At 43.7% G+C, this 27,437-nt stretch overlaps 1 protein-coding gene across 1 annotated transcript in view; it reads right to left on the reverse strand.

Moving 5' to 3' along the window:
* PITPNC1 (phosphatidylinositol transfer protein cytoplasmic 1) overlaps positions 1-27,437 on the reverse strand; it is a 251,646-nt gene that overhangs the window by 65,689 nt on the left and 158,520 nt on the right. The window contains exon 5 of the mRNA XM_077780444.1: positions 25,927-25,998. Within this exon, the coding sequence (XP_077636570.1) occupies positions 25,927-25,998 (72 nt within the window). The remainder of the gene's footprint in view (positions 1-25,926; positions 25,999-27,437) is intronic.

Raw genomic sequence — 27,437 nt, forward strand, 5'->3', positions numbered from 1 at the left:
CAAACCTAATGTTTTGCTGTTGCCGTACTGAACTTCGGACTAAAGACCCTCAACTTTTGAGTTTTAACACTAGCATTTGTTAGCTGTTAGTTTATTTTGTTGTCGGCCAGCAAAGGATTATCTTGTTCGCCAGCAATTAGTGTCAGATGTCAAAATTTAGGAGAAAAATTGTGAGAGAGAAAAGAAAAACTGAGAAAAAGCTCCCTGGTGAAATTTCCTTCTTTCTGCAAATTAGGAAGAATAATTGCAACATTTAATTTTAGGGGCAAAATCCCCTGGATCAAAGAACAATTCGAGACTCATGCCTCAGTTCCAAGGACAGTAAGAGCCTGAGAGGGGCAACTTAAGATCTTGCACAGAACAGGCCCTTCCAGAATGTTCTGTATAGCGCTTCCTGCTCTTTTTTGTGGACATAAATCGGGGAAATCTTGCTAATATGCAGGTTCTGGTTCAGTGGCTCTGATGTCGAACCTGAGATTCTAATAAACTCCCAGATGATGCAGATGCTAAAGTTTCTATGACCATCTCATATTTGGGGACTTCAAGTTGAGGCAGGGGGTATGGAATAAAGAAACTGCAGAGGAAAGTAGTGGTCAGATGGAATTCTATCCTGGCAATGGAAGCCACTGTGAGATTTTCTACATGGATCCCGTCAGGCAGCTCTACGGGAGGTGGGTTTAGTGAGACTGTTCTAGAAAAGAGAGAAGGACCTCACCTAGAGTGACAGGCGTTGGAATGGAGAAAAACAAGATGGATGGAATAGTTAGGAGGTAAAACCACCCAAATGGAATTCCCAAGCTCAGCAACATGAGCACATAAGGTAAATGGGTGGAAGGAAGTTGGTCTCTTTTTCCTAATCGAGTCAGACCTACTTCTCTGAACAATCCTGTTAGGGATTCATCAGCAATCTGCACAAGTTAGATGCCAGGCTAGGAGTTCACTGTTGCCCATGCTTTCGGATTCTTCCTGCTGCTTCCTGGGTGACTTTACAGAGGAAGGGGCCATCACTCCTTCTCCAGTGCCAGTGCCGGGAGAACACAACGGCCTGAGCTGTGGTGACACAAACCCCTCAAACCAAGGCCACAACAGCTCTGCGAAGAACACAGCTTGGAAAATGGAAGGAGGCCAGAGTTCTCTCAAAGGCCAGAAAACAAAAACACAGGGAAGCCACACGTGTTAGGGACAGGACATTTTGAGAGTCTACAAAGACCCAACACTGCTATTTTAGAATTCCTACAAGGGGCACCTGGGTAGCTGAGTCAACTGAGCCTCCGGCTCTTGATTTCAGCTTGGGTCGTGATCCTAGGGCCATGGGATCAAGTCCCAGGTAGGGCTCTGCACTGGGTGAGGAGGCTGCTTGGGATTCTCTCCCTCTCCCACCCTCGCTCCATAAATGAATGAATGAATGAATGAATGGAAAAAAGAAAAGAAAAGAAGAATTTCTGCCAGAGATGCAGTCTGAATCTAATCATGAGAACACAAGTATGAAAACCCAAAAAAGAGAAACATTCACAAAACATGACCCGTGTCTCTTTTCAAAATGTCAGTGTCATAAAAGACAGAGAACATGGAAGAAAGTCCCCCAGACTACAGGAAACCAAGGAAAATGGCAACTAAGTGCAGCGTGTATGCCTTTGTTGAAACATGAACCTGAAGGTTATTATTTTTGTTTACTATAAAAGTCATTGTTGGGGTGCCTGGGGGGCTCAGTCAGTTAAACGTCTGACTTCGGCTCAGGTCATGGTCTCACAGTTTGTCGGTTCGAGCCCTACATCGGGCTCTGTGCTGACAGCTCAGAGCCTGGAGCCTGTTTCAGATTCTGTATCTCCCTCTCTCTCTGACCCTCTCTTGCTTACATTGTCTGTCTGTGTGTCTGTCTCTCTCTCTCAGAAATAAATAAAACATTAAAAAAATTTTTTAAAAGTCATCATTGGGACAGTTGGTGAAATGTAAATATGAGTCTAGATCAGATAATAGCACTGCATCACTGTTTCATTTCCAGAATTTAATCATTGTACTATGGTTACATAAGGGAAAGTCCTTGCCCTTTGCCCCCCCCATGTTTATTTATTTAGTTTTGAGGTGGGGGGTGAGTGAGAGGGGCAGAGAAAGAGAGAGGGAGAGAGAATCCCAAGAAGGCTCCACACTGCCAGTGCAGAGCTCAATTCGGGGCTTGAATTCACAAACCACGAAAGTATGACCTGAGCCAAAACCAAGGGCTGGATGCTTAACCGCCTGAGCCACCCAGGTGCCCCACTGTCCTTTTTTTTTTTTTTAAAGACTTTATTTCTAAGTAATCTCTACACCCAGCATGGGGCTCGAACTCACAACTCTGAGATCAAGAGTCGCATGCTTCACCCAGGTACCCCAGGGAAACTCCTTATTCTTAAGACACACTTATGTATGTAAGACTGAGGGGTCATGACGTCCGCAGCTTACTCTCAATGGGTTCTGGAAAAAAAGTAAAGTGTTAATATTTATACACACACACACAAACACACACAGAGACAAAGCAGATGTGGAAAAATGTGAACAACTGGTGAATCTAGAATCACTAGCCACTGCTCTGTAGGTTTGAAAGGTTTTTAAATAAAAAGTTGAAGAGAAGATCACAAGAAATTATTTGCTGGCTTTGGAGAAAGTGGCTAAGATGCTAGAGGCAACTTCTGACCAGAAAAACTGGATGCACCTTCGACTCTCTAGAGTTCCTTGCAGCAGAGGACCTCCTGCCCATCTGGGCTGGTCAGAGATTGGGGGTGCCCGGAGATCGGGGGTGGGCAGCCCTAACGTCCTCTGGGAAAATGCTGCCTACGCACAGTTCCATCTTAAAGCTCCTGGGGCTGACTACCTCCCCGGAAAACTCAGAAGGCTGCACTCTAAAAGGATACAGCGTGTTAGAAAAGTGCCACCTTGCAAGAGGTCTTACTGGGCCCCGTATCGACGTGCCATCATCCCAGATGGCAGGTGTCACAGGCTGCCCACCCCCGGATGTCGCTTCCTCAGAGCTCCGCTGGGCGAGAAGGCAGCAATCTGAATTTTTGCTCAAACGGTGTTTCCTCCAAGTGGAAAGATAGGCCTTGCTGATCATTCCCTTCCCTGTGCGCCTGGCCCAACCGAGGACAGCAGGGAGTGGCCGGCCGGAAAGGCTACCTCGAGGGCCACTGTAACTCTGCAGACGGACGGTGGGTTTCCTCTGCTTGCCTGGACGGCGGAGCAGAGCAGGGCTGCTAAACATGAATTCTGCAACTTTCCTTCGCTTCTTTCTTTCTCTGTTTCCTTCTCTCTCTCTCTTCCTTTTTTATCATTATTTTTTAATGAAAAGAAAAAAACCCTCTCCTGGCTCAGAGCCTAAAATCTCTTACTTGCGATGTTAATCTCTCCTCCCTGGCTCTCAGCCATTGCTGTTGGCTCTGTGCCTGTTTAATACCTTGGTTGCTGATAGCAATTTGTGTCAGTGTTTCCATTATGAAGCCCGGCTTTGAAAGTACTTTCTGAGATGGACGTACCGTCTTCCAGGCAAAGGGCCCTTACCCCATGCCTGGTCATCCACGTGTGGGCCAGGGGTCCCTGGCCTGCATTATAGGCTACTTCACCTGAAAGGGTGCTTTGTAGGTTTCTTTGGAAAAGCTTCGTTGCTTAATAAACGTCTCTGGGACTATATCTCAATTTGGGGTTTGGGTTAAAAAGGGTCACCTGTATGGGGTACCTGTGTGGCTCATTTGGTTGAGCGTCTGACTTCGGCTCAGGTCACCATCTCACGGTTCATGGGTTCAAGCCCTGCGTCGGGCTCTGTGCTGACAGCTCGGAGCCTGGAGGCTGCTTTGGATTTTGTGTCTCCCTCTCTGCTTGTGCTCTATCTCTGTCTCTCAAAAATAAACAAATATTTTTAAAAATTTTGTAAAAAAAGGGTCACTTGTCTTACTTTTTTTTTTTTTTTTAAGAGAAATGTCACATTGGGCATTTTAAAAAGAGCGTTTTCCCTTAAGGCTTGATAAAGAAAATATTTTTGTCTCTTTACTCTCCTGTCTCATTTTCCTCAACCCCATTTTTCATGACTTATGTAACACTTGTTTACATACTGAAGACTTTTTCAACCAAACTAGTGAATAGTCTTTTATTTATCACCCGCGGCCCACTGTTCCATTAATTCAGATAGCCCGGCAGAAATCTCCCATCTCGGACGCTTTCCACCGAGGTGCACTCTGGCCACAGGGTCTGCTTCTTGGCAGCTGAGGTGGAATGTGGGAAGCTCAAAGGACACAGAATCCAAACACTGGGGACCTCAGTTATGTCAGTTATTATGTGGTCTCGGGCAATTTATTTAAATATCTCTCAACAGGAGTGCCCTCATGTATAAACTGAGCCTAACAGTATCTACCTTAAGATACTGTGAATAAGAGATGCCTGGGTGGCTCAGTTGGTTAAGTGGCTGACTTCTGGCTCCAGTCGTGATCTCAGTTTGTGGGTTCGAGCCCCGTGTTGGGCTCATTGCTCTAAGCGCAGAGCCTGCTTGGGATTCTCTGTTCCCTTCTCTCTCTCCCCTCCCCCAGGAGCACACGCGCGCATATGCTCTCCCTCCCTTCCTCCCTCTCTCTTTCAAAACTAAAACATTAAAAGTAAGCTTTTTAGAGATTAAAAAAAAAAGATGTTGTGAACATTAACGGAGATAACACGTAACACAGTGCTCTCCTAACTTTAAGTGTTGGTATTACACTTTGGTGCTCACTAAACGGGAGCTCCCTGAGTGCCTACTGACTTCACCGGACTTTTCAACTGCAGGAAGCGGTTTTCGGTCTGGCACTGATGGAGTTTTCCCACACGATTTCAAGGGCTGTCTTCCTGCCCATTACGTATTATTGCATCGTCCGTTATGACTCCTAGGCACAGCCCAGAATGAATACGAGGACTTACTGTACGGCCTTTACTTACCACTCACATCATTTAGGTGACCTCTACACCCAATGCGGGGCTCGAACTCACGACCCTGAGATCAAGAGCCTCACGCTCTACTCACTGAAGCAGCTAGGCGCCCCGTCCACAGCCCTCACAGCATTTGGAAGGGTGACAGCAATACGTGAGCCGTTAATGTAATTTCTCCTAACTAAAATCCTCATTACGAAAAGGTCACGGAGAGTATGCAAAACGGGGGAAAGTCACAATAAACCCAGCGAGGACTCTCCTGCGTCAGGGGCAAGGTCATCCCTAGGCCGGGTGGCAGCCGCCAATTGGCAGGAGGCATGTCTCCCAAGTGTTGCACAGACGATGGAAAATCCATAAACAGTTCAGGACAAAGACTTTTGCAGAACCGTCCTCCTCTCCACATGGAGAGATGTGCTGAGTAGTTTTGGCTGTGGATATTTTGAGATGTCCTTTGGCACTTGATCTCAGCTGAGGGAGGCGCACGGGGACTAAAAGTTAGGAAAAATAAATTGTTCAGACATCGGGCTCTAGGAATAGAGTTGTTGTTTCAACTTTGCTCCCGCCGAGGAGCCCTTAGGTTTATCATTAGCCCCGTTTTATTTTTAACTTCTATCCTTTGCCTTTGGGTCCCTGGGGCCGGTCTCTCTTTCCTATCATAGTGTTTCCACCTAGACCCTTCTTTTCTCAGAATCTGGTCATTTTCATCTCCTTGGCACGTGCCACCAGCTTACCGTCCTTCTAAGCCCGGGCATCTGGTTTGAGTCGGATGCAAGATGACTCGGCTGTCCTTGCACCCTACTTAACGATGTATAAAAACTGCAGACACGTTTGGTAAGCCCTTTTCCTGACTATTCCATTTGAAAAACATGCTTTATAAGGCACTAAACCACTGAGAAAATTCCCACCAATAAAGAGTTTTTGAAAAAACAAGATCATAAAGGATATCATTACAACTACAATTCCCTTCAGGAGTATTTGCTGCCCTATAAAACTTGGAAGGAGGGAAAAGACGTTTTCTGACATCGCTTCCGTGACATGGGAGGGACTACTTCCCTTGCCTCTCTATGAAAATTTAAACGCTCAGCCAGGCTTTAAAAACTCAGGTAGCAGATTCCATATACGGTCTTATAATTCAATTTTTAGAGCCAAATATAGCATAGTAGTTATAGGAAGAGTTTGTGCTCCAAGGCCAGCCTGATCTAGAATCAATCCCCAGGGCTGATGCTTGCTAGCTCTGATCATGTGCAGACTGCTTGCTCTCATTAAGACTCAGTTCTCGGCTGTAGAATGGGGATAATAATAGTTGTGAGCATTTAGTAAGAGCATGGCTATAGGTGACAGGTCAGCAGGATGCTGGGCTCATGCTCCCTAACTATTCCTGCCAATATCCATATGCCTATCATGGCCATTACTCCCCCACTCTTGAAATACGTTACTTCCGACTAAGCCACCTGTCTCTCTCTCCCTCCTAGAAAAAAAAAAAAAAAAAAAAGAAATACGTTACTTCCTAGCTGGGGCCAGCTGGTTTACCCTCTACCCTCCCGCCTCCCTTAGGCTGACCAGAGGGCCCCAGGAGTCAGCTTGCCCCTGTACTTTGCAAAAGGGCCATTAGGTGGGGCCCTGCCTTCACCACCCACGTCAGTAAGTGGCTTGGATTCTGGACTTTGGAACCTGGGGAAAAAGTGTGAGAGAAATATCGAATTCTGTGACGACCGCTCAGATTGAACAAATGAACCCACGGCTCTGGTTAAGTGGTGGCTCCAGGTCTGCAATGCGGCAAACACTGCAGCCCCCATGACTCGGCACCGTGCGGAATAAGCTGGGTCGCCGGCATGAAGGAGAGGAGGTGGACCCCTTTAGAACCAAAGGGTTCAGTCTTGAAGAGGCAGCATATTTGGAATCATCCATCAATGCACGTCCAGAAAATGGTTATGAAGACTCCTGGGGAGTAAATTCCTAGAGGTCAGCGGTCACTTGTAGAATGTGTTTCCAGGCTTGTGCTTTTGAGCCACAACGCCTCACTGCCAGCGCGTGTTACTTACAGACCACCGATCTGGAAAACCTTGGCCCCTCAATTCACTGAACAAGGGCCAAGAAACCACGTTCAAGGTTCTGTTTTACCCCAGTTCATGCCCATAACTTGTGATTTCAGTGTCCATGTCAACAACCCCTCCAAGTCCAGAGCCTAATTCCTGTTTTGCTCTGCCTCTAATGACCTTCACCTCATTCTACTTCTCACCTGCTTCCTCCTAAGCCCCACCCTGGTCTTGAATCTCCTGGAAATGATTCCACATCTGAAATCTGGCAACTCTAGATGCTTTCTCTCCAACCTCAACCTCACTCCCAGGCACTTTCACCTTGACCTTGCTGTGCTCTCCAATCCCCCAGAGCTTCCGCTGGACTCAAGGCTCATTACGACCTTCACTTACTCAGTTTTTCCATACCCTGCTGAACCCCCTGAAAGTATATCCTCAATCAGTCCAACCATCTCCTCTGCTCCTCCACACCGGCTGCAAAGTACAACTGGGAAAATGATACAATCCCTTGGGCTGGTGGCACTAACTCTTTCAAAAATTCCCAAATCACGGCCAAATCTTTCAAGACATCCTTTTAATGCTTCTGGAGTTGGCTCCTTTCTCCATTTCCCTTACAGGTTACTCTGAACTTTCATCAACCTCTTTAAGTCCTTTTTTTCTATGTCCTTCCTTCTCAGTGGATGACCCTTCTTTCTCACATTCCTGGAAAGGAGAGCCCATCAGGCACGGCCGCTGACTGTCTGCCCTTCCTTCCCCTCCCTGCGGACATATCCCCACGCTCTGGCCTCTCCTCTTCTCTGAGGTTTTCAGGAAGACTATCCCTTCTAACTTCTTTCTGGGAGCAGATTCTCTCTCTCCTGCTTCCAAACTCTCACCCACCTGCTGGCTCTTTCCTCTCTGTATTTCACAGGCAAGAGTTCATTTACAACATCTTACCAGTTGATGGGCCCACATTTGTTTCTTGTATCCCATGCCTTTCCCTGGGTTCCCTTCTTAAAATCTATTCCTTCAATAGCTTCATGCATCGATTGTTGCTAAATCAGAGAAGTCCACAGTAGGGTTATTGCTGGCCTTTCGTGTGTGATCTGCCTTTCCTCTGAAGCAGCTTCTAATGGTTTCTTAAACATTTTTTGATGCTCTGCAGTTTCATTACAACATGAGTAGGTATGGACTTATTTTTTGCGTATCTCCGTAGTTTTCAGAGAGGCAGATGAGGGTACCCAGACCACTTGGGTTAAATCCTACCACCTAGCTGTGATGTCATCACCTATCGATGGCAAAATCCTGAATTATCCCAGACCCTTGGGCCAGTCTTCCTGTCCCATTCCCAAATTTAATTTGGCACTCATGTCTCTCTCTCTCTTGTTCTAATTTACCCTCTCCCTCTTTCTGCTGTCACTGCTTTCTTTAAGCTTTGGGCAGTGTTCTTTCTCATCTGATCTACTGCAAATCTCCTGTTTTCTCAACTAGCCTCTGCCTGCATTACAATCCGGTCTTTCTTTCCAGCCCCACCCTCCCTCCTGTGTTCTCTGTAGCATATTCCACTTTACGATGCAATGCATTAATGCACTATTGAGATCATCTTTTCCTTTCAGTGCAGAATAAAGGACTCCCCAGATTCTCACTGGGAAGTGGAGACACAGGGAGCAAGGAAGATAACTGGTATTTATTAAGCATCTATTAACTGTAGGAACTGTGATGGGTGGCTTAGTCAATTATTTGGTTCAGAATATTCATTATCATTAAAAAAAAAATGGACCTAAGGGGGTAAGGAAAATCCAGGGGGAAGCGTGTTCAAAACCTAAGAATTTACTCCACCTCTAGGAAATAAGAAACACCCAAGGAAACAGTCTTTACACTAGAAGACTTAACATTCTTGTCATCTTAGAATAATAATGGTTGGGGACAATACAATTCTGTGGACAACAGCTCTGGCTCCTCTTTTAACGCAGGTGCTGACTGACCTTGAGACAAGGTAAGACTCTTCAACTCCCTGACTCCAACGTTGCAGCAGGAAAAACCCGTTCAAGTCCCCGAAGGTTTTGCCCAACAGAACCACTTCTTGACTTTGTTCAGTGTAACTAACAAAACACCTGTTATCTGAGGGGGGCACTGGCTTGGTACGAGATAAAGCCCACAGAGTTTAAAAAGCCCTTTACGTTGGACGTTCCTGTTTGTACAAGTGTTTAATGATAATTTGAACCCAGTGTAACATTCTGTTTCTCAACACCCCATGGTGCAAACTTACAAAGTGGGTACTAGAAGACACAATCTTCCGGGCAGCTAGAGAACCAACCTGGCAAAAACCCATAACTTCCAAAAACCTGTACCCAGAGGAAGTCACTAATTAATTTTTTACCCTTAAATGTACGAGAGAATACTCTTCTTCTAATAGTAAGATTGTTCAAATAGTAAGAGCAAATCTTAGAAAGAGGAAGCGATATGCAGTTACGTGAATGCTTAGCCCAAGCAGAATATTAAGCCACTCCTGGATATTACAAGACTACCTTTTTTTTTAAAAAGCAAAACTGTTTTCCATCTCAGTTACAAAAACCTCCAACAAAGGCATATCATGTGTGCAACTGGTGAATCTTGTTTAACCTCATCTATTTCAAGCGACCCAGATGGTTCTAAGCAAATTTAGCTGGGTGTTGTTCCTATATAAATCAAAATTAAGTACTAGAAAAATCAATCTTGCCAGTGTCCTTCCTTCCCGAGGACCTTCCTTAACATGTTTCCTATTTCATTTCAATCTTTCACTGTAGTTTTGACATGCCAACCAAGATGAAGTTGAGTTCGTAACAAACTCAAACTGATGCCAGATTTCTGCTTTGCTCTGAACCTACGGATGAGCGATAATAACACATTTCAGCACCAAATGGTCAATTATTTGGTTTCACACCCCCCCCCCACTATCTACTCCATGACGGCATTTTGTACATGCTTTTCAACATCTATTTATTAACAATCTAACGGGCATAGCTAAAGAAAGTTAAAATTACTCCTCATAATGGTCTACATATTCCAAAGGTATTTAAGACTGTGTCTTTAAAGGCCTGGGAACAAGAAGGAAGATTATCAGATGTAGGTCCATGAAGTTTCTACTTAATAAGTTTATGTGCCAAATGGCTGTAAAGTCTGATGGGCTAGAAAAAGTCCTTCCGTAGGTATTAGTGTGGAAATATGATGTAAATATGATTTAACAGCTTAATATTAGTCAGACGGAACCACTATTAGTCTCAGAAGATCAAGTGCAGAATTTGATGTGCAATGGCTGACATGTGCTTGGTTTAAATACACAGTCTGTGGGGGCACATGGGGGGCTCAGTCGGTTGAGCATCCGACTTGGTTTCAGCTCAGGTCATGATCTCATGGTTTGTGGGTTCGAGCCCGCCATCAGGCTTTGCACTGATAACATGGAGCTTGCTTGGGATTCTCTCTCCCTCTTTCTCTGCCCCTCCCTGGCTAACATGTGCACTTTCTCTCTTTGTCTCGAAATAAAGAAATAAACTTAAAAAAAAAAACCCAAAAAAACCCAAAACAAAAAACCCCACAGAGTCTCTGTACAAGCAGAGGAGAACATGAAAGCAATGCTTTCAGTGCATCAAAGGGAGAAAAAGGCTTTTAAATCATGTCTGCTGGAGATCATTATGGAAACTTCTTTCCCTAAGGTCAGTCCCTATCACCCCTTGCCCTATTTTTTTTTTTAAGACTAAAATACTAGCAGCGACTTTGTCCTTGTGGGTATTTATCAACGAGATGATATCCAGGGATTTTAGAGAGAAATCCATTTGACAAAAATGATGGCTCTGAGCCGTGAGAGAAGATCCACCTGTTCCTTTTTTAGAGCTCTAGCAAGTCGTTCGCTTTACTAGGAAGCCAGTCAGTTCCCTGGAAAAAGTTAACACACTGCCTGCCAGGCCGGAACAACCAAATAGCTTATTAATCAATGACTTCTCTTTGGCAGAATCCAGTACAACGTTCGCACTTTACCTGCAAACACTTTTCAGTGCTTTCATTCACTATTCAGATGTCTCGGCATCCTGTATAGGAGGAGGTCTCATGCTGAATTCAGAGTCTAAGACATTACTAGTTACAACACCAAAAAAGAAAAAACACTGCCACTTATAACTGCACAATGCCATCAACTCCAACACGCATTTCAATTTTACGGTTGTTGAAATGTAAAAATCAATGGCCACCTTAGACTTGATGAGATTGGAAATGTCAGCTACAGCTGACATGTTGAGATCCTGCTATGTGCACCAAGCACCATTCTGAACACTTTTCATGCTCAATGCACTGAATCTTCACAAGTCCCCAATGAGTAGGAACTATTATTAAACCCGTTTATGGGAGCACAAAGAGGTGAAGTGACACGCCCTAACCAGCTAAGCCAACTGGTCTTACTTAATCCAACTGGTCTGACTCCAGCGCCTACAGCCGGGACCCCTGCACCATTCTTCTCCCTCAACAGTATTCTGTTGAGTACTACTTTGGAGCAACAGGACAGGTGTCTGTCACGTCTTGGAGTCAAGACGTGCCGTCAAGATCCTCTACGGGTGGATGAGAGCCAAGGATGGACTGGTTCTGAGACCAGAATTCCCAACTTCCTGTAAAGAAGCCACTGGAAAGAGGGTTCCAGGCTCCAGCCTGTGATCACTCCCTCCCCAACCTTGGAAAAGTGAACTCAAAAGCTCCCAAGGATGTGTGACTTCTCAGCTTATATCTGAGGATGCCCCACTCTGGACGGTGGAAAATGAGAAGAGACGACAGACACTGAAAATACGAGAACTCAGCACTTTTCCACTGAAAGAAATCCCACCAACTTCTCCGCTGGTCATCTCTCAGAGTCTAATTCTGAAGTGGTTTTCAGGAAGCATAACTGAAGTTAAAGAGGATAAAAGAATCGCTGTTTATGGAGTATTTGACATGCACGTTCTCACCAAATCCGCCCAATGACTCCCTGAAGTGGGGAGGTTCGGGATAATGAAGCTCTGTTATCACCGAGTGCCTGAGCCCTGCTTTGGACCCTGTTCTGTCCAAGGCTGGCAAGTTCTCTGAATCATGTATATCATTCTTCTAAATGGGCCTGGCCAGCTGCTAGCTTTGGGCAGATTCCTAAAGTGTCCTCATCCAAAATGCTCCGAGACCCAAAGGTTGTTGGCCACCATCTGTTGTAAGCAATCCATTCACTGAGGTACCAATAACTGAGCTCAATAAATACAAACACAAAGCTCTAGGTAAATAAACAGGAGAGCGGTGCTTATTTTGAAGGGAAGTGCAGTGTTTTCCCACAGTAATTAGGTTTCTCACGTAAGAGGAAGAAAAGCCAAGCATTTGGGAAAACAACTGCAAATCGACGGGAGCTGAGAATGGATCTCAGAAAACAGGAGACGTTTGAGTTTCATGGAGCAGGATGAGTATATACATATATATATATATATTTTTTTCAAACCTCAAGATACAGACATCCAGAAGAATACAAGGATCCCACGACAAGCAGTTACTACCCACCACTCAAAACGAACACGTGCAACCATTTTGTCACATTTGATTCTGATTCTGCCCCTCCTTTTTCTTTCTCTTCAAAGACATTTTCACGCTGAAACTTGAAATCCCTTCCCCTTCTACTTCAGGCTGACAGCTATTATAAATAGCTATTTCATATATAAATATATATATAAATATATAAATAGCTATTATAAATTTGTCGAACCTGACAAACTTTATATTTCATTCGGTATGTAAATGTATCCATAAACAAAATGTACTTAAGTGATTTTAATGGTTATCCATACTTGGGTTTGTAAACTTCTTTGGGAGATTATTTTTTAATATGGAGTGAGGTAGGGATCTAATATTTTATTTTTCCATTATGAATAGTCAATTGACTCAACTCCATTTTCTGAGAAAATGACCCAGTGTCGTTGCTCCTTATTAATTTGAGTTGCTTTATCTACTATGTATCAAACTCCCATCATCAACTTAGATCTACTCCCGTCTTTGTGCTAATACCATCCGCTTTTCATATGGTTTTGTCATCTGGTGGGATAAATCTCCTCTTCTTGTTCTTTGTTCAAAATTTGTTCTGGTTATTTTTAGACTTTTATTCCTCATTTCAATTTTACCATCAATTTATGACAATCCTGTTGGGATTTTGAATGGAATAACATTTAATTTGGAAATTAACTCAGAAAACGACTTACTTCTTTACTGTCTTTAGTTTAGCCATCTAGGAATGGAGCATTTATAATTTATTCAGGTCTTTGTCATGCCCTTTTTTGTCTATAAAAGTTAAGATTGTTCCCAGGTACCTTATAGATGTGTTGATATTATTCATGCTATCTGACTTTATTCAGCTTTAAATGAGTTTGGTGAGACAGATGATTAAATGAGCAATTACTATATATAGCACGACAAGCCATAGGGAAGGAGGCACAAATAGGGTAGTATACAAACATCTAGAGAGGCACATAGCCTGGATTGTAACCCTTAGAAGAAGGACACAGTTAGAAGGCTAGTCCAAATCATCTCCATCTGCCTTTTCAAAACTTCAGGACACATCCCAGAGAGTGAAATTTCTCAGAGCGAACCTAGGGTTTCTGCAGTTTAAAAAAAATCTCCAATTCATAAATATCTTTTGAGTGAACAGATATTAGTTGATGCTAATAACAATTGTTCTGATTAGCCCAACGTTTCCCCATTTCATTAATGAAATCGGGATATCATTGGACAGAAAGAGGACTGAAAACTTCTGCTTTGTGGTTACAAAAAAAGAAAAACGGGGGGCAGGGGAGAGGGGGAAATGGATAAGGGGCATTGAGGAGGGCTCTTGTTGGGATGAGCACTGACTGTTGTATGTAAGCGATGAACCACAGGAATCTACCCCTAAAACCAAGAGCACAATGTATACACTGTATGTTAGCCAACTTAACAATAACTTATGTTAAAAAAAAACTATGGTGATGAGTCAAAACATTGAAATAAAATCACATGGTAAATGATTGATAAAACCCATACCATATGGGTTAAAAAAAAATAAAGAAAAACAAAAGACTCGTTGAGTAAGTTTATTGACATCTCATTGCAAAATGTGAATAGTTCCTCAATTTTTATAAGGCTTTTTTAAAGAAAAAAACTCATATATAAATATAAATTAAATTTTACTTTTGGCTATACCATGTGACAGTAAGATACACTGCATGACACTTCATTCCTGAATATGTCAGCACATATCTCCCAAGAACAAAGAACAAGACATCCTATATGTCCACAAAGTAAAGATCACAGGCAAGAAATTTAATATTCTCTCAGTACTTTATACCACACTATTTACCTCATATTATGGTCCATATTCAAATTTCCCCAAATGTCCCAAGAATATTTTTTCTTGTCCTCCGCCCTGGCCCATCCCTTGTTAATTCAGAATCTAATCAAAGACTCAGCCTTAAATCTAGTAGCTGAATTACTTTAGTCATTAATCTAGGGCACTTCCCCAGGTTAATGACATGTTCTTTTTAAAAGTTTTGGCTAGCTGTTTTGTAGAAGGTCTTTCAATTTAGTTTTGTCTGATTCCTCCTGATTGATTCAGGTTAAGCATTTTGGCCAAGGTGATGTCGTGTTCTGTGTCACAATGGAGGGCACATTATGTCAGTGTATCCTATTGCTGGTGATGTAAAATGTGCTTACCTGATGGTATCCAATAGATTTCTCTACTCTTTATAATTAATACATAATTTCATAATGCTTTGAGTGTGAATTCCTGTTCCTCAATACTGCTTCATTCAGTGGCTTCAGCATCCATTGAGGACTCTTGGCTTGAGCCAATTATTACTCTAATAGCTGTAAAACGGTCAACTAGACCTTGATAGTTGGTATTACTTTTCTGGCCCTGATTTTTGGCTTCCCAACCATGATTCAGCCTTGTCCCTTTGATTATGCTGCTTTTTTATTTTTTTGTTTTTTTAACATTTATTTATTTTTGAGAGTCAGAGAGATAGAGCACAAGTGGGGGAGGGGCAGAGACAGGGGAGGGAGGAAACAGAATCTGCAGCAGAATCCAGGCTCTGAGCTTTCAGCACAGAGCCCAGTGTGGAGCTTGAACCAACAAACTATGAGATCATGACCTGAGCTGAAGTCGGACACTTAACCAGGCACCCCTGATTATCCTGCTTTTGATCAGTCTGGTTAACTGTCTTCCTAACCCTTAGTGCTAACAGCCAGGCCTTTTTGGATCTACCACAGCATTAATGAACCAAGCCTTGATAGAAAGCAAATACTGCTTTAAGCTCTGTCTACTACTACTAATGATCATGAGCAATATGTCCTAGCTCTGAATGCAGAGATAACCTGCATTCTGAGTATAACTTTGAGCATCAGAAAGCTAGTTGGAGAGATGCTACTTTTGCTCACATGTCTCTTACATCCAGCTCTCAGATCACAAATTATACCACAAACAGCAAAGGCACCATCTTAAGGAATCAAACATAATCTGTTTTCCATTGTCCTCAAAATGATACTGTTAGACACGGAGTGAGCAAGGACAGTGACTTTCCACTTCATGGACCATAGTGGATAATAATCCTTTGCAACTGCAGATGGGGGTGTTTTGTGCAAGCTTCTTTTTAGCACGTACTGCTTTATTAGAGAAAATTGCAGATTTCGTAGGTGGCTCGTTATAATAATATAAGGTTAAAAAGAGAACCAGAAAAGTTGAAGACCTCAGAGATCACATCTAAAAATAAAGCAAATGGCTTTTACTTTCTATAAGCCTCAATGAGAAGTCATTTAAGGCAAAGAAAATCAGCTCCAGAGACCTGTAAATATGGATTCTACAGTTCTCCCTGGTGCCTTGCTTTGCAAATTGTTTTAGTAAATTTTGAAATCTGTAAATAAATTATTTTACCCTACATCCATCCATGCCATCTTCTTGATGTTAAAAATACAAAAGCAATGGGATGCCTGAGTTGGTTAAGCACCCAGCTCAGGTCATGATCTCATGGTTTGTGAGTTTAAGCTCCACATCGGGCTCTGCACTGAGAGCACAGAACCTGTTTGGGATTCTCTCTCCCTCCCTCTCTTCTGTTCCTCCCTCACTCATGTGCACGCTCTCTCTCTCTTTTTCAAAATAAATAAATTTATAAAAATACAGAAGTAATACTAATAATGAAACAAACTTCATGATGACTATTGCAATAATAAATGCTCAAGGGGCGCCTGGGTGGCTCAATTAGTTAAGCATCTGACTCTTTTGGCTCAGGTCATGATCTCCTGGTTTGTAAGTTCAAGCCCCCCACTGGGCTCCACACGGACAGTGCAGAGCCTGCATGGGATTCTTTCCCTCTCCCGCTCTCTCTCCCCTTACCCTGCTTGTGCTCTTTCTCTCTTAAAATAACTAAACTTAAAAAAAGAATCCTCAATAAACTCCTTATGATAAAATTCCCTCTTTGTCAATTAGTAACTACCAGTGGAAGATATTTGTGGTCAGGAGGAGAACTTTTTTGGCCAACTCTCCATGGAAATGCAAGTTAAGTAAAGTCAAAGCATTGAAATGTTTACTCAGTTCTCCAAAGAAGGCACCCACCCAGGAGAAGAAACTAGATTTGTTAGTTAATTAAATGAGATAATCTAATTTCCTAAAACTGAGCACAATTTAGTGATTGAAAATGAGTTGCTGTTTTCTTTTAGAGTTTATTTTTAAGTAATCTGAGCACCCAACGCGGGGATTGAACTCACAACCCTGACATCAAGAGTCGCACGGTCCACCAACCAAGTCAGCCAGCTGCCTCGAAAATGAGTCTTTTTGTTTTTTTTTAAGTTTATTTATTTAGTTTGAGAGAGAGAGAGAGAGAGGGAGGGAAGGAGAACAGGAGAGGGGCAGAGAGAGATGGAGAGAGAGAGAGAGAGAGAGAGAGAGAATCCCAAGCAGGCTCCCTGCCCTGTCAGCATGGAACCCAATGTGGGGCTTGAACTCACAAACCGTGAGATCATGACCTGAGCCGAAATCAGGAGTGGGACACTTAACCAACCAAGCCACCTACGCGCTCCCCGAAAATGAGTCTTAACCACGAAGAGATAATGATAATCAGAAGCTGGACTTGAAAGCCACGGGAAGGGTAAGGTCCTTCTCAGGACCACGGTGTTCACCACCCTGGAGCACTGGAACTTTCATTTTGCTGTCACTTTTCTCCCTAGATAACTTTACTCGTTTCTATCTCTGAGTCCTGACCTATGCCTCTCTCCAAACGCCAGATTCCTATATCCAACTTCTCACCTGCCGTTTCTACTTGTAAGTCTCAATGGTACCTCAAACTGACTGTATCTCAGGTGTATCGTGTCCCCACGATGCCAATCAGGGTCAGTAGACAAAGCTGGCTACCCTGGGGTCATACTTACTTCGCTCCCCTCTAATGCATCAGGTGCAAAAGAAAGTCGGTCTGTTTCCAAAACCTATCTATCCTTCCTCTCTTTATCACATATCCACGGTCACATCTCCAGCCCAAGCCACCATTATTTTTGGCCTGGATTATTGTAACCGTGTGCCCACTGTTCTCCCCCTCCTACCACATAGTCTCCATAGAACGGTCAGAGCAAACATTTAAAAACATAAATGACGTAACCAACTTGACAATAAACTATTTGTAAAAAAAAGAACCAAAAAACCCCATAAATGACGTAAAGTAACGTGGTCTCCTAAAATGGATTCTGGAACCAAAACAGGACATTAGTGGGAAACCTGGTGAAATGTGAATACAGGCCATGATTTTGAAAAACGCAGCAGGTTTATATAAGATGTTAACATTAGGGGAAGCTGGGTAAAGGGCATATGCAAACTCTGTACTATCTTTGCAACTTTACTGTAAATTTAAGATTATTCCAAACCAAAAAGTTTATTTTATACGCCCATAAATATCGTGTCTTGCCTTTGTTTAAAATACTTGCATAACTTCCCACTGTTATAAAGTCCAAACTCTTTGCCGTGGGCTCATAGGTCTTTCGTCATCTGGCTTCTAATACTTTTTGTTGTTGTTGTTGTTAGGTTTATTTATTTAAGTAATCCCAATGTAGGGCTTGAACTCATGACCCTGAGATTCAAAGTCACATGCTCGTCCAATGAGTCAGCCAGGTGCCCCTTGATACTTAAAAAAAATGGGGGGGGGGGCTGGGTGGCTCAATCGGTTAAACATCTGACTTTAGCTCAGATCATGATCTCATGGTTCGTGGGTTCAAGCCCCACATTGGGCTCTGTGCTGACAGCTCAGAGCCTGGAGCCTGCTTTGGATCTATGTCTTTTGTCTCTCTCTGCCCTTCTCCCAGTCTCTCTGTCTCTCAAAAATAAACATTAAAAAAAAAACAAAAAAAAATTTTTTGGGGTGCCTGGGTGCTCAGTCAATCATCCAGCTTTGGTTCAGGTCATGATCTCACAGTTTATGGGTCCGAGCCCTGCATCGGGCTCCACGCTGTCAGTGTGGAGCCTGCATCGGATTCTCTCTCCTTGCCTTTCTGCCCCTCCCCTACTCATGCTTTCTCTCTCTCTCAAAAATAAAAAAAACTTAAGAAAATAAAAAATATTTTAAAAATTTCATTTCCGCACAGCTACTGCTCTGGCCACTGGTTTTCTGACAGTTCCTGGAATGTATGAGGCTGTGTCAGGGGCTGTATTAGTATCAGGGCAAACTAAGCCCTAGCCTTAGTTTGCTAGGGCTGCCTGAACAAAATATCACAGATGAGTGGCTTAAACAATGCGATCCTATTTTCTCACAGTTCAGGAAGCTACAAGTCCACAGGCAAGGTGTTGGCAGGTTTAGCTTCCTCTGAGACCTCTCCCCTCAGCCTGCAAGCTGCCATCTTTTTGCTGTGTTTTTACACCTTCTTTCCTCTGGCCTGACACACCCATAGTTTTGTGTGTCCCAGTTTCCTCTTCAGTAAGGACAACAGTCAGGTTGGATTAGGGCCCACCCCAGCGGCCTCGCTTAACTCAGTCAACCTCTTCAAAGCCTTATCTCCAGTCACGTTCTGAGGTACTTCAACCTAGGGATTCCGGAAGGACATAACTTCACCTACAAGTCCCCTTTCCTGGCCAACCCTTCAGACGGTTGATTCCTTCCATGCTCACATCTCACCTGGACCTGTTACCTCTTCTGAGAGGCATTTCAAGACCACCTGGCTTCAAGCAACCCCCTTCCCCGACTATATTTACTGCCTTCTTTGCATTTACTACAGCCGGAATTCTTTGTTTACCTGCTTGTTTATCTGTTTTGCCCTACTCCAGGAAGAGTGGAGGCCTTGACTGTCTTATTGCTGTATCCTCATCCCTGGTTATAATGCCCGGCACATGAGTACCCAATACTTGTTGACTGAGAAATGACTTACTGACAATTCAGACAAAAGCAGGGTCTTGCTAGGAAATCATCAACGCAGCTAATGTCAAGGTATGACCGTAATAGAAGAAATACCTAATATTTTCACAGCACTTTATAACTTATGAAGTGTTTCCAGGTAAATGGACCTGTATGGAATCCCCGTGATGCAAGCATTATTTACTCTCTTTTCTTTGATAAAGAAACCAACACTCCATTGCTTAAGGTCACGAAGCTGGGACTTCAGTACTGATCTTTTTGTTTCACAAAGAACGACTTTGTGTTCTCTGATTACAACACAGCTGAACCAGAAACTAAATAGATCCACATACCACGTTTAGGCAGCCTCCAAGGAGAGCTCTGTGAAGGACACAGACTCACACTTCCAGGAACTAAGCTGGACATTCTTTCCATCTGATCAGAGGAGTCTTGTTGCTGAGGAATAATGGCTACACAGGAATAAATATGGTGCCCTAAGGCCCCTTTATTGTGTATGTGTGTGGTGCCGGTGGTTATATAAACATGCTTTCTGTAAACTGTTCTGTTTCCTGCGGTACAGAGAAGGGAAAACATTGGGAGAACCTGATTTTCTAAGTGTTCACAGTTGGTTTTAAATAGCACTTAATATTTCCTTTAAAAATTTAGCCTGGACACATCTTAGATTCACCTGGGGGAGCTTTACAAATCCCAATGGCTGGATCCCACCCAGACAAATGAAATCAGACCCATGAAGGGGCGAGAGTGGGATCAGTGAGGGCTAAGGCTTCCCAGGTGACTTTAATATGTGGCCACCAGTGAGGGCCATTGGTCCAGATCCTCAAATGGGGGTGGGGGAGTGCCAGGGGAGGAGTTGCCTATCTTACTCACCCCAAAGAGAACATATCGGCTTTAACTGGAGGATGGATGGACTCTCCCAAACTGCGGACATTCCTGATTGGAGACTTCGGCATTCCTAGAGGGCTAATGTTCTATCCTTCATGTGTCTTAGCTGCTTTAGCCCAGTCTGCACTCAGGGCCAATCAAATCAAAATCCCGGAGGGATGGAACTCAGCCACGAGCTGTTGTTCAACCTTCTCAGGTGAGTCCAGTGTGCAGCCAAGGTGGAGAGCCACTGCTTTAAATGGTGCTGACTTTATTTGGAAGAGGAAGTAAAGGAAGGCGGCTGGCTCCCCATTAACCCCACAGAGTCACAGCCACCCAGCAGCAGCTACACACGGACTCTCCCAGATCTAGATTTATGGCCTTGGATAAACAACAGAACTCTACCTTGGCATGGTGCCAGCCTCCCAAGCACCAACTAAAACCTAAATAAGTCTCATCATTATGCGCATAAAATAAATGGGCTTCAATTTAAGACAACTTTCCCACTGTGCCCTGGTTAATGTAATCACAACTTACGGGGTTTTCACAATCATCAATATATGCATTTTATTTTAACAAGAAGAAGATATTTATAGCTAGTCATCCATTACCTTTTTTTTCACTTGATATCAGGACACATAAAAAAATTACTTGTATAGTAATTGATAATGGGATAGCAACATGTCCTCTATTCAATCACTAATCAATATGATTATCACTAGCGTCTTTCAATTTACTTATTGCTTCTTATCGTCTGTCATCAATTTCATTAAATTTTTGGCAGGTAGGGGAAGAAACAGGGTACAGACAGCAGTATGAAGGATGGAATGATAAGACTATACACCCAGAAAATGCAAAGAAATAAACTGAGTTTATTAAATAATTTGGCAAAGCAGTAAGACCAGAGAAATACTCCACTACTCTGCTACGTTCTCTAGCAACTAACCATGTCTCCCACCAACAACTCCGTACTGCTCCCTGAACAGAAAAAGAACATGCTAGCACACATCATCTGCTGAAGGCTCTAGTTTTGAACCCCTGGACAAAGCTATCCTTTAATAATTTCAGTATTATTACATAAATATATATTTGACACATTCTGATTTTGAAGCATTAACCAGTGTGAAAGAAAACCAAAGTAATCTTCCTTTTCTGCCACCCGGGGAACAACCCTGAAGCAGGTGGTGACCAGCAGCTGCTGTTGAATATGGAAATCGGGAGGAAAGCAAACTGGCAAAGAAGAAGTCTAATCAAGCCGGGGTTGGCGTCTCTGGTCCAGAGCAAGACTTGGGGATCTATGGAGTGGAGCCAGGCAGGGGCTGGGGTGGGGACTTAGACCTAAGTTGGGCACCATGACAGAGAGATGAGGCCCAGGGCCCCATGGGCAGTCAGAGTCAGCAAGCTGGGGAGGAGGCAGCAATACAGGGGACAACCGCTGGCATTTCTCCTGGAGGAAGGAAATTGTGTTGACAAGGACTGCATACAAGTCCCTGGGGACTCAGCACTTCTCTTGTGGACCAACCTAGGTCTCAGAGAGCAAGGGCATAGGATGCTGATGGCAACCACGGATCCTGACTTTAGGGTGGCTAACCTGGGATTTCAAAGTCCTACCAGAGTAGCGAAAAGAGCTTAGCACCTGTCACAAAGGGATACAAGACAATAAAATGACAACCATGTGCATTTTTCTTGACTATTTGAATTAAGCAGAGCGAATAAACCAGAAGATCACGCCGGTCCTATCAACCTATGAGGGTCATGGCGAGCCTGCATGTAACCTCACACCTCTATAAATGGAGCAGGTACCGTCTATTCATGGGGACAGAGCCACAGAGGAAAAGAGAAAGCAGGGGAATTTGTAAAGAGTAAAAGACATCTGAAAACATCTCCCCCCTTATTTTCAGATTGTGCTGCATAACGCAGTTCAGGCATGTCTGCTCCCTAACACCAGCTGGTCCTCAGCTACATTAAAACATCAAAAAGTTCAAGCCCATCTCAAGTACACGTAAGTATCGAATACAGTGCAGCCATTAAAAATCATACAGGGTAGGGGCACCTGGGAGGCTCAGTCAGTTTAGCGTCTGACTTCGGCCCAGGTCATGATCTCACAGGTCATGGGTTCGAGCCCCGCATTGGGCTCTGTACTGACAGCTCAGAGCCTGGAGCCTGCTTTGGATTCTGTGTCTCCCTGTCTCTCTGACCCTCTCCTGCTTGTACTCTGTCTCTCTCTCTCTCTCTCAAAAATAAACATTTTTAAAAAATCATACAGGGAAGGATACCTCACATGTTAAAAAGAGTCTACTGAGTGATTCAATATTGGGGGAATTGGTTAAAAAATAAATTTATTAATGGTCTGCAACATGAACAGCAGTAATCACTAAGTTATAGAAAAATGATTAGCTTTTCTCTTCTTTTTGGGGGGGTACTCTTTTGCTTTTTCCAAGTTTTAATAACCATGTATTAATTTTCCAATCATAAAATTTCATCAAGGGTAAAATTATTTTACCAAGGGTTCAAGTTTAATGTACAATATAACATTATTTTAGACACTGAGGTTTTAATGTAGTTGGTCACCACCTCTTAATTCAGGCTGCTGACAGGGATATGGTCCCAAACTTTCCCCTTGAGGTTACCAACCACCAAGGGATGCTAACCACTGGAGATCCTGAACTTATGTAAGGGGAGAGCACCCCGGCCAGGGGCATTCCTCTCTCCTCTGGAAAGTTCCAGGAATTCTGGAGAGGACATTTGTTTGGCTGGGACGGCTGGTGAGAACTATCAAGTGGTCAAATTCTGAGATCTGCTGGGTGCTGTTCTGATTAGAGTCCTTCCAACCAGGGGCGAGGAAATGTTTTTCAGGTAGTAAGTAGTTTAGGTTTTATGGGCCACATGAGCTCTGTTGCAACTATAAAACCCTGCTGTTATAGCATGAAAGCAGCTTAGATAATACACAAGTGGGAGAGCGTGGCTGTGTTCCAATAAAACTTTATTGACAAAAAAGGTAATTTGCCAACCCCTGATAAACTCTAGGTTTCTTAACTTAGTTTAGGAAGCTGAAGGGACCAGGCATAAGCCAAGTCTGTCCCTGCAAATATAGGAAATATCCCCTTATCCACATTTCGCTTTCCATGGTGTCAGTTACCCAGGTCAACCGTGGTCTGGAAACAGATGAACCTCCATCTGACCTATCACCAAAAGGTCAACAGCAGCCTAATCGTACGACGCTCTGCCTACATCATTCACCTCACTTCATGTCATCACGAAGGTATTTTATCATCTCACATCATCACAAGAAGGGTGAGTACAATCAGGTATTTTGAGAGAGAGAGATCACATTCATATAACGTTTACTAAAGAATATTGTTCTATTTTATTACTGTTGTTCATCTCTTACTTGTGCTTGATTTATAAATTAAACTTTATAATAGGTACATATATGTAGAAAAAAACAGTGTATATACGGTTCACCAAACCTGCGCTTTCAGGCATCCCTTGGAGGGCTTGGAATGTAGCCTCTCCAGCAAAAGGGGGACCACTATACAGGGCTCATTATGGAATGCCGCTCTGTAAGCTCTTTCCACTCTCAGGGTTTAGCAGTGGTGACTCTTTACACGGAAGGAAGAGAAGCCCATTATTGTGCTACTATTTTAAATTATTTATTATATTGGTTTTTTTCCCCCAACTAAGCTAGGAGTACCTCAAGTTTGAGAAATGAGTCTGCATTTTTAATACCATGCATACAACTCGTACAGTGACATGTAAATAGAAGGTGCCTGATATGCCCTTGCTGAAGACTGACTGAATACAAGAATCTCCTCCCATCCCAAGCTGGTGTGCAATGTAGCTCTTGAATGACGCTCCTTGGGGACCACTCAAGCTCTGTCCAGGCAGACTCCACCTTGAAAGGGAAACCTGTGTTCCCCACGGATACACCTATACCTTCTAGAAGAATTTGTTATTGCCACAGGCAGGAACTTTCTAGAAGATATTTCTATTAGCTATCAATATAAAGAACCATAGAGTAGGCCTGGCCAAAGCTATTCTTCCTAAAAGGTTTCTTAGTTCTTTTCAGTGACTGAGTAAGGATTTCAAGTTGCCGATGCTTAGGAGTCCCCTTAGACCTTTGCCTCATGGCACTTAGTTACCTCCACAACTTTCTGCATCCTGTTTTGCATTCCCTTGGCTCTGTGAAGGCACCAAAGGGGATCACCTAGTCAGGAAATTCTCTCTTGACCATGATGACCCAGTGTCAGTCTTCATCATTTACAAATGCAAACCATGTAAATGACATAGAAGACACGCAGCTTCTCGATCCAGACTCTTCTCTCAGTGGGTCTTGATGGAACCTGTAGCCCAGTCTCAGGGTGAGGCTCTTGATAGGTCAAAACACCCACTCCCCAAGAGAAGGCAATTCAAAATTATATTGCCCCAACAGAAAGAGGCTGGGGTAAAGACCAGGTCGGAAGACGGATTCTGGTCAATACTAACAAACAAAGTTTGTGGCTGAAATCTACTAAGAGTCAGAATGTCCCATAAGGTAAATATTTTACAGGAGGGGTACACTGATTTTTTTTTTAAAAATCTTTTAACATTTTTGAGAGACAGAGTGTGAGTAGGGGAGGGGCAGAGAGAAAGGGAGATGCAGGCTCTGGGCTCTGAGCTGTCAGCATAGAGCCTGATACAGGGCTCGAACTCATGAACTGTGAGATCACGACCTGAGCTGAAGTCAGATGCTTAACTGAATGAGCTACCCAGGCACCCTGGAGTACACTGATTTTAATGTGGGATATATGTGTGTGTGTATGTATATATATATGTGAACATAAGCTAAGTCCAGAAAATATATATAATACGCACACATAAATTTGTTTGTATTCCTTTTTTCTAAGTAAAGTTAATAGTCACCAAGAAGACGTATGCTCAATCCAATGATCCGAAACCACATCCTGGAGTTCAAGGTCCCCACCATCCCCCTCAAATGCCAGTGACAATCATTCCAGGCCACAGAGATTTCTGCACAGAGGCGCATGGAAAGTACATAAAGATGGGAAGAAAGGCTGGACTACAAAGTAATTCTGAGGACAAATCCCAGGGAAATGGCCCCAGAAAGCAAATGTCAGAGCTTCTCTGAGGTCCTAGGCACAGATCCTCCTGCTGGGTGCTGGGCCTGGCCACCCAAGGGGCCGTGAAAAGTGCCTCGACTCTCAGAGCCCAGGGGATGAGGGCACAGTACAAAATGGGGGCTTCACACATGTCCATCAACTGATGAATGGATAAAGAAGATGTGGTGTATATACACAATGGACTACAACCGGCGATGAAAAAAAAAAAAGAAATCTTGCCATTTGCAAGCATGGATGGAACCGAAGGGTATTACGCTAAGTGAAATAAGTCTGTCAGAGAAAGACAGAGATCATGTTTTCACTCGTATGTGGAATCTGAGAAACTTAAAAGAAAACCATAGGGGAAGGGAAGGAAAAACAAGCCACAAGCAGAGAGGGAGGCAAATCTTAAGATGCTTGAACACAGAGAACAAACTGCGGGCTGATGGGGGTGGAGTGTGAAAGGGGGCAGGGAAAATGGGTGATGGGCACTGAGGAGGGCACTTGTTGGGATGAGCACTGGGTGTTGTACGTACGTGATGAATCACGGGAATCTACTCCCAAAACCAAGAGCACACTATACACACTGTACGTTGGCCGACTTGACAATAAATTATTAAAAAAAAAACCCATGGGGGCTCTACTCACGCGGTCGTTGCTTCCTTTGTTGTCTTCATACTTGGTTTCTATATGAATGGAGAATTTCGGCAGAAACGAACACTATGGAAAAACAGGAACGTTTCATTAGCATACCATTCTTCCTCCCTTCACATCCTCAGTACAGCCATGGAGGCTCCCCTGACCACCATGTGGGGAGCACTGTTCTCCATCAGCAAAGTTAAGATACTGGGTCAACATCCAAATTCAGAGAGAAAAGCTGCCTTTGGCAACATGAACACAATCGCATCCAGAAGCCAGGCCCGAGAGAATAACCAAGCAATGGGAGGCACGCTGTCCATTTCCAGAAAGAATACATTCTGTGAGTCCTACCACAGGCTTTGGAAAAGCAAACGCCAAAAACAGAGGCAGGTCCAGTCCCGGGGTGCTGACCTCTGGGTGGGGGGAGAAGCTGCCACTGCTGGGAGCCCAGCCTTCACCTTCATAGAAATATTCCCATAAAGCAAGGGAAGGAGCTTTAAGATAATGAATTATCTAAGTCAGACACACCTGGCTTTTTGTTTTGAGTTTACCACTTGATAGCTATGTGGCTTTGGACAAGCCAGTTAATTTTTCTGAGCCCCAGACGTATTTAAACGGGGATAACTATTACCTAAGAGTGACTTTTTGAGGGTTAAATCATCATGCGTGTAAACCATGAAAGTGCTGGGCACAGAGGAGGCCTTCAGCAAATGACAACAATCAGTACCAGGCTGCAGCTAAGCCTGACGTAAAAGGCAGCCCCTCTTTTTGCCAGCACGAGGGAGAGAAACCCCAAAAGCACACTGCCCTACCCTCCCCGTCTCACTGAACCACAGTCTGTGTATTAAGTGGATTTCAAGGGTTAAGGTGACTTGAGAAGAGGATTTTGATGGATGTTGATGTAACCTCCCTCCTGCTGGCACTGAGCTGGGCAGTGACTTTCTGGGCCACCAGAGACGGGATTGAAGACTAATAGGTAAAATGACCCAGCAACTCCACTGGGAGCTGCAGGTGTCAGAGAAATGAGACTCCCGCTGATATGCTCACAATCCTGAGTCTGGCTCCTTTATTTATTTATGCCACGTGCACAGAGCACATATTCTATATATCAGGCACTGGTCTAAGTGCGTCCAAGTTTACGTTCATTTATTCTATTATAACTATTGTTATCGTCCCTGCTTTAGAGATGAGGAAATGGAGACAGAGACGTTAAGTAAATGGCTGATGATCACACAGCTCGTAAACAGTAGCGTCAAGATAACAAGGCTAGTTACAAGGCCCAGTGTCCTCACTCTTCATCCCCCACCCCCCACCCCCCCGCAGGCTGGTTCTCAAAGTGGCGTCTCCAAACCTGTAGCAGCAGCAGCTTTCTAGAACCTGTCAGAAATGCAGATTCTTGGGCCCTACCCCGTACTCACTGAATCAGAACCCCCAGGGAAGGTGCCCGGGCACCTGTGTTTCCCAAGCCTTCCAGGGGCTGCAGATGCGGGCTCGCACCGGACAGCCACTGGATCAGCCCG

This window comes from Crocuta crocuta, unplaced genomic scaffold (genome assembly GCF_008692635.1).
Source record: "Crocuta crocuta isolate KB4526 unplaced genomic scaffold, BGI_CrCroc_1.0 scaffold288, whole genome shotgun sequence".
Classification (NCBI taxonomy): Eukaryota; Metazoa; Chordata; class Mammalia; order Carnivora; family Hyaenidae; genus Crocuta; species Crocuta crocuta.